The following is an 8,017-nucleotide window of genomic DNA, read 5'->3' as shown; positions in this document are numbered from 1 at the left end:
TGTCGTTTTCTGTTTCATTTTCTCTCTTCTTTTTTAGTCAGAATAGGATTTTTATTATGTAAAGCGCTTTAGAATATTTTATAGTTTTAGCGCTATATAAATGTTATTTATTATTATTTATTATTAAATAAAGCCTGAGAATTTGTGTGGATCTCCTGCTACCATTTTCATCATCATGCACAACCTTGGATCTTGTGTCTGCGATCAAAAGGGAAAAGGTCTGAAATGAACACTGAAAAAACATCGAAAAGGAGAAGTGATCCTATTTTTCCGTTAGCGTTTGCGTAATAACTTTGTGGATGACGTCAAAAAGAAGACAACCCTTCCCAAACATTAAACCCCTGACGTCGTTTTAGAGTCGAGCTTCACTGACTGTCACACACGGATAAAAGCCCCACTGACGGCCGCTCATATCAAGGTTTTTGGGAACGGTTTTCCCCAAGATCACAACATGTACATAGTACTCGCATATTTTTCATGCCCAGTTAGCTAATAATTCCCAGACGATGGAACGAGATAAAAGGATAATAATGCAAATTAGGCTAATGAATAGTTATCACTTGAGAATGAAATGCATACTTACAAGTCGAAGCACCACTGGAATCCCGGCTAGCTGCACCAAATTATTTCAACCCATGAACAGTGTTCTCGATTCTTCTGAGATAAATTGCAATCATATTCTGATCTAATTTTACGAACAGTTTTATCTAATTCCCGGTTTCTTAGCTGTTTCGTGTACAAATCTGATTTGATTGACGAGTTTTTAATGATATCAAGGTTCTACAGCGTACTTCATCTTACACAAATTAGTTACGTATGAGAAAAGCTCTTTTCAATCCTCAGCTGACAATTTTTGCAGTTTTAATTACGATTTAGGCACGTTCTGTTATTAAAGGCACCCAGTTTTAAGAGCTACTTGAAATAAGGAATCCGGTGGAAAAAGCGTAATTAAGATCCCTTCTTTCGCAAAGAGCGGATAATTTCCAGCTGTACGCTACTATTCTATAATTAGAGGAAGTGTGCTATAAAAAGATATAGTTTAAAAAGATGGGGTCAAATTTACAGGTCGCAAATTGATAAATAATGTTTTTTCGGTCATTTAAATGAAATAAATTTGTATTAATGTGTAGTTTAAATCCAGTTTGCTTAGATTTCCTTGTCGATTTTCTTCAATATGACCTTCTCTTTCCGTTGCACTGACTGTCACAAATTTTCGAGCCCTCTTTCTGCTTTTTGTCGCTCTTAGGTTGGGGAAGGCGATTTCCTTTGAATATTTTTGTGCAAGCAACATTCAGAAGGTGACCTGAATGAGGACGTCACTGATTTTCTTGGTGAACCTTTTTAGAATCTTTTTCTTTCTCAATCATTTGGATTTACGTCCGGTTTAGCAAGTAAGAAGTTGAAATCAGGTCCCGGAATATTTTAAATGTTTGGCTGATGGTTGCAAAGTTACTTTGTTGTGTCTCCCGATTTTTTGGGTCGTATTCCTGACTCAATGTCTAACATTCCTTACGTTCCTTGCATGATTTATATCCATTGTGTTTGTCAGTAAATGTTGTTTTTTGCTTTGGCAAATTGGAAATTCTTCTGGAATGGATATAGCTTATAGTTTACACCTCCACAGGTATTAAAATTGCTTGAATGTTGGATCTTGAGTTTTGATTGGTTTATGCATGCTTAAATTTGTCAGTGAAGGGGTATTTTAGGCAGAGGATACGAGACCAAACGGAAAGGACTGGTGACGTCATATCAGGCTTGTTTTCATGTTTGCTCTTAACCAGTAATAATGAACGACACAAAATGCACCAATCAAAACAAATTGGTCAGCGTTCTTGTATGGTGTCAGGTAAACAGTCCATGGAAGTCGATCAGTCACATTTGAAGAAACCTTAGTCACAACGATGGTGGGGAAATCTGATTGGGAAAACAGCCGTTGCACTTTCGTAAAAATGGCTTCCTGTGAGGGGGATGGCGTTTAGAGGCAGTGGAAGATGGTATCCTGGGAAGCAGACGCAAGATGAACAACCATTCTCGTTGTTCGTCAAACCGACGAGATTTATGGTCACGTGACAAGACACCCCCGCAAGGGTCATCAAGAGATTCAGAAAGCACGCATGCGTCCATCTCATCCGAATCTTCCGTCAAAATGGCGTTAACTTGTAAAGTTCAGTATTTAGATGATACAGATCCTTTTGCGAGTACGAATTTTCCTGAACCAACACGGCCTCCGACGTACACATTCCACTTGAACATTCCTCTTTTTCAGCAAATTGCCGGTCTTCACCGATTGTTATCTGCGCCGCACAATGTACGACCGCAATCGCTTGTTTATACCGTTTTCCACCTGAACTCTCAATTATTTTGCAGTGTTGTGATTTATTCGCATTTAATTTCTTTCTGACAATTTTGATGTGTCTTTGGTGTAGATCGACGATGTAGCCTTACAGCTGTCACACAATGGTTGTTATTTGGATCTGGAGAGTTCACTTGAAGAGCAAGCTGATATGTTAGAGGGATTTTTAGATAGGTTTGAGATGATTTTTAATCTGACTGTAAGCTTATTTGTTTATGAAACGTAATTGCCACCAAAGGTGATGTCTTTCCCTTTTTCATAAAAAAAGTCTTGTTGGATTTTACTGCTGACTCGATTCGTGTTTTTCTTTCAGCCGCAAAAACACAATAATTCTGCGGACGGCCCTCTCTGTGCGAGTCCACAACTGTATAGGTAAAAAACTTTCTGTTTGTAATTTTTGTCAGGTTATTTATGTGCCATTAACCGGTTGAGGCAAGCATTAACTAATAAAGAATGTAGTTTATCAGTCACTAGGGTTTCTGATGGGAGAAAGAAACTTTTTTTATAATTGAACAGTATCTGAGGCAAAGCTGTCTAATCCGTTCGGAATAAGTCTTACATACAAAAGCCTTGCCAACTGTTCTGAAAGCCAGATATTTCGGCATGGTAAAGGTCTGTTTTGGAGATCCTTAGTACTTCGATAAAACCTGTAGATTTTGTTGTTTTGACTAATATTAGAGAACATTGCACCTTCTTTACAAGACGCTGTGTTACTTCGCTGAGGGTTGCTTACCGTTTGTACAGCATGTTGGCATTTCAAGTAGTTAGGTTATGTCACTGTTTGCCAGCTTATTTGGGTCAATAAGTCAACAGACGGCTAGTTTGAATTTTGCGATTTCCGTTTTTTTCTTTTACATTTCTGACAATACTAACCAAAAAACTCAGAACTATCCTATTTACGTGATTAAATCGATCGCGCTAGCAATCACAGGGAAGTGTTTTGCAACTTGCGGGTTTCTTGTTTTAATGCAAAATTTGCATAAAAAAATAATTTTGTAATCAACGCTTGGAACAGTGATCATCTTACTCGGGAATATTTACTTTTTGTAATTCTTGCGGCTCCTGTGCGTGAGATGTAGTTTTTCGTGACAGGACTCCTGATACTATTAAGCATCGACACAAGATTTTGTCAACGCAGTGTGAATAAACAGCAAGAAATCGGTCATACACCGGCGTTTTTTTTTCAAGGTCATGGTGATGTAAATTTTTAATGGATTTGCAATTGACTTAATTTTGTTAAGTGAGCGTTTGATGTCATGACAAAGTTATTCGCAATGCGATTTTCAACAGAACACTCCTATGTTGTTATTTTGCTCTTTGCATATCCGTTTCCGGCGAACGTTAAAGATGTTGGATCAGACTTCAAGGGTTTTCTACGAAATTTTCATTTTTAATAGGCTTGAACAAACGAGACAAAGCGTTCTTTTTTGTTTTTTGTCGATTTTACACTTTTCCTTCTCCGATTTTATATATGTCACTTCAGATGCTATATCGAGCTTAATGTTATTTTATTGTATGTCTTTGTTGGCGTAAAATTTTGTAACAGTTTTACTGTATCGCTTATAATAATAATTATTATTATCCTTGAGTAGTTTATTGATTGAGCCCCAGTTGGTGTCAAAACTTTAACTAGTAGTGAAGAATAGCATTCAATGTAATTTTTCAATGTTTCTGTTTTCCCTTTATTTTTTTTGCATGTTTTGAGCAGGATTTTTGAAATATTACTTGAGTCTTCTCTTCTTTCCTCTACTGTCCTCCTTTTCCAAGATTCTGCAAGTATTGAAACATTAAAATATTATTTCCAAATTTTTGAGCATGAGTTAGCATAAGACATGTATTCTGATGTTTCACGTGGAAATTGAGAAATCTTGTAATGAATTCGAAACTTCTCAAATAGTCATTCATCTAACTAATGAACTTATCTCTCAGATCGGGGCCCAAGGTTTCCTGACACCCTATTTCTATGCCCATGGTGATTATTACCGGTATTTTGATCTTGTTATCCTTGCTGTGTACCACACTTTTGCCTTTGTCAGTTCCTCTTTGAATCCTTGTTTGGGTTACTCTTTATAAAAATGGTGTTTAGAAATGTTTTATTGCAAGAAATTATTGTTTTGTGCTTGATCCTACATCCTATGCAGTTGTGGAAAACTGCTGTTTTGGTTATCTGCATTCCTAAGAGTAGTTTTTAAAATAATTATTTATCATGTGGAAAGTTCCTGCTAAATTTAGAGAGTATTTGTCATGGTCAGAAAATAATGCTTTATGTTTGAAAGAAGTTGACAAATAACAACAATCAACAACAGTACATTGTACATGTATGCAAAGAAAATTGATTTTTGTCAGTGAAGAAATCAAACCCAACTAAAACTTAGACATTGCATTTAACACCTCGTCTATTCAATCAAAGCCTTGGCATGAGAGTCCCCCACTTGAAGTCATGTGTGGTTCCACTTTTGTTGCATTTATTGCAGAAATACAAACATTGGAACATGTAAAAACAATGGTAAACACATGCTCACACATTATTATATACTGGTACAATGTATATGAACTTTATTTCAACTCAAATGGAGGAGTACATGTACCTAGGTTTTTGCAGTCAAGTAGCTTTGGGGCTGTGGTAGTTAAGTATAATAATTGTTAAAATTTTCATGAAAATGTTCATTTGAAAACGTTTTTGGGAAAATTGTGAGACTATTCAATTTCTTCAAAATAAGCACTTGAAAATTAATTTATCTGATGCAGTATTTGGGTGAAATGTGAGTAATTTTCATAAAAGGTCAATGCTGTATTGTATTTCAAACTGTGAGACTACCATATTTTGCATGCTTGTTCTTTTTAATGTTTGTGGTATTGTTGTACATGTAAGGTCCTTTTGTTGATGAGACTAGTAAAAACCCCAAAATATCTGAAAACAAATTGGCTATACTGTTGGTTAAACTTGCAGAGCTTTGACCTTTGCATTATTTTAACATAATGAAACAAAAGGTATCAGGGAATTACAACTAGCAAAAAAATAAGGAAACAAATACTGAATGTTAATTGATGTGGTTGCTCACAAGGCAAATGAAAAACAGTGTTAAAGTGTGTACTACTTTCTTGAACAAGTGAATTGCATATATTGTGACTGCTAAACAGTAGAAGCACTTTAAAAGAGGTTTTTACCACAATTGTGTGTAATCTCACAATCTGATTGGATATTTTGTTGTTGTCAATGAGAGTCATGTTGGCCTCAATTTGTCACGCAATGTAATAGCCAATCAGGATCACTCATTTTGGGAAATAAACTAATCATGTTGTGAAAGTTGTATCTAAATATTGTGGACTCGCAAGGAACACTCAATATTTTGTAATGATGAATATCATTGTCGATAAGAGTACACACAACGCTGAACCACTTTTGATTTGTTAATCATGCATACTCTTCATATGAAAAACTGTAATTGTGTACAAAGCACATTCATATGAAATTAAGCTGTGTATGCTGATTTATTTGTAACAATTAAATGCAAAGAAACACTAACAAGGTTCAAGAAATTCTAGTTAAGATCAATATTACATTGGCAATTGTATTCTTAGACTTGGGCAAGTTCAATTTTTATTTCTTCTTAATCTAACAATCTTGCCACTTAAGGGTTCAAAGTAGCAAACTATGTAATAATTATATTACTAGTTAATGAAAAGTTCCTTTTTACGTTTTGTCTTTTTAAAGATTGTACGTTTATGCATTCTCTTTTCTGTCCTATAGCAAAACTTCTGGCTGCATCAGGAAGGGAGCTTCGGAGAGCTCTTTTTTCCCTAAAACAAATATTTCAGGTAGAAGTACATGTACAAGCAAATGATGTATAATTTTGTTTAAAAAATTGCTTTAACCACAGTTTACTTCCAAGAATTCCCTGCCAGCAGAGGTCTCTTTTCCTTTGCATTTGCTTGGCTGATGAGTACGAGAAGAGAGACCTCTGCTATGGGTCAAAATTCACTGTGTTGAGCATGCATGGTGGTTACCTAGGAACCGAATCCTCACATGATTAGAACTCCGTGCTGTGTGGGCTCACTTAACAACAGCAGAATTACTGTAAAGGAATGCATGGGACACAGTGGGCTCAAGTCACAGTCAGCAAACATATCATGGGACATGCAGTTTGATGAGTGCCATACAAAGTTGTGAACGCTCGTTGGATCAAAGACTTAGTGAATGTCGACCCATGGCAGAGGTCTCTTTCCCATACTTGTCAGCTCAGCGAATGCAAAAGAAAAGAGACCTCTACTAGCAGGGAATTCTAAGAAGTTAATTTGAAGGAATGTTGTTTGTTGTTTGTTTTGGTACAGTAACTGTAAATTTATGTTTATACTTACATGTATGTAATAAAAGATATGGAGGAAACAATGCTGTGACTGTGTGAACAACTAGATATAAATGTTTCAAGGCAGTAGACTTGTAAATTGGCTAAACTTACTGAAGTTAATATCTGTCTTCACAAAGGGCTTTTGTTTACTTGTTGTCAGTCATGAGAAGGTCTTCCATGCTGAAGTACCCCAACCCAAAAAAGACATTAAAAGTTGACTTATTTTCATTATTCAGGATGATAAAGACCTTGTGCATGAATTTGTCAACTCTGATGGCTTAAGTGCACTGATATCTGTTGGACAAGATGCTGATCAAAATCACCAGAACTATATTCTAAGAGGTAGACATTATAATAATTATTGTGTTGCCCTTTGTTGAATAATAAATTACCAGTATGTTAACATAGTTTCACATTCTAAGATCATATACAAGACTAGATGATAGCTCTATGGCATTGAAAAATTTAATGAGATACAAAACTACTGTAATAGTAATGCATAGTTTTGCTTGTTGAAACTTGTGTTGCCTGTCTGTGTAATTGTTACTTACTACTTACTTATTCCTCTTCGTTCTGGTCCTCAATTAGAGCGCACCACATACTGTAACCCTATTTTGTGTAGTGCCCTTTGCCTCATTGCACTTGAGATGTTTGCCATTCTTTGCCAAGTGTGCCAGGGTCTCCCTCTCTTTCGCTTGGGCCCCTGTGGGTTCCACTCTAGTGCCCTCTTGACTACTTGTCCATCTATGTAATCCTTAGCATGTGAAAAAAAATTCAGTGATGAGGAAAAGCCATTTTTAACTCCACCAAAATGGGGATTGACTTTGATAATTATGGTAATTGGTCTAGGGGGTTGATGCATACAGCTGAGTTGGTGAGGACAGGCAGCATGTACAGTGATTTGTATTGTGATTGCATTTTGATGGTGAATTGTGTAATATCAGCCAGTTAAGCAAGGTGCTTGAATGACTGGATCATGGATTCAGGAGTAAACTGTCACATGAACCTTGATGAGAAGCTGTTCCTTAAACTAACAAATGGATCATGGATTCAGGAGTAACCTGTCACATGAGCCTTGATGAGAAGCTGTTCCTTAGACTAACAAACTGAAAGATCCACTGAAAAGTTGCACCCACTAGCAAAAGATTGAGGTTTTCTGATGTTTTCAGGAATGGAAAATTCAGGCCCCAGTTGTTCAAAGGGTGGATTGGTTTTGCTAGTGTTTATCAGCTGGATAGTGGTTATCCGGTGGCTGTCGCCGAGGATGTGGTCACAATACGTTTAAACCTTAAATTTAAATTTCCACTTCAAATTG

At 36.3% G+C, this 8,017-nt stretch overlaps 1 protein-coding gene across 2 annotated transcripts in view; it reads left to right on the top strand.

Annotated features, from left to right (window-relative positions):
• Nucleotides 1-1,861: 1,861 nt before the first annotated feature.
• The window catches only part of LOC138019601 (FH1/FH2 domain-containing protein 3-like), a 57,045-nt gene continuing 50,889 nt past the window's right edge, over nt 1,862-8,017 (top strand). The window contains exons 1-5 of one of the 2 annotated variants that reach the window (XM_068866461.1): nt 1,862-2,308; nt 2,427-2,527; nt 2,667-2,725; nt 6,105-6,172; nt 6,939-7,044. In XM_068866461.1, coding sequence (XP_068722562.1) covers nt 2,018-2,308; nt 2,427-2,527; nt 2,667-2,725; nt 6,105-6,172; nt 6,939-7,044 — 625 coding nt within the window. In that variant the 5' untranslated portion in view covers nt 1,862-2,017. The remainder of the gene's footprint in view (nt 2,309-2,426; nt 2,528-2,666; nt 2,726-6,104; nt 6,173-6,938; nt 7,045-8,017) is intronic. The other variant, XR_011126186.1, reaches the window with a different exon arrangement.

The sequence above is a fragment of the Montipora capricornis genome, chromosome 10 (assembly GCF_036669925.1).
Source record: "Montipora capricornis isolate CH-2021 chromosome 10, ASM3666992v2, whole genome shotgun sequence".
Taxonomy (NCBI): domain Eukaryota; kingdom Metazoa; phylum Cnidaria; class Anthozoa; order Scleractinia; family Acroporidae; genus Montipora; species Montipora capricornis.
This window is presented reverse-complemented; position numbering and strand designations above follow the sequence as displayed.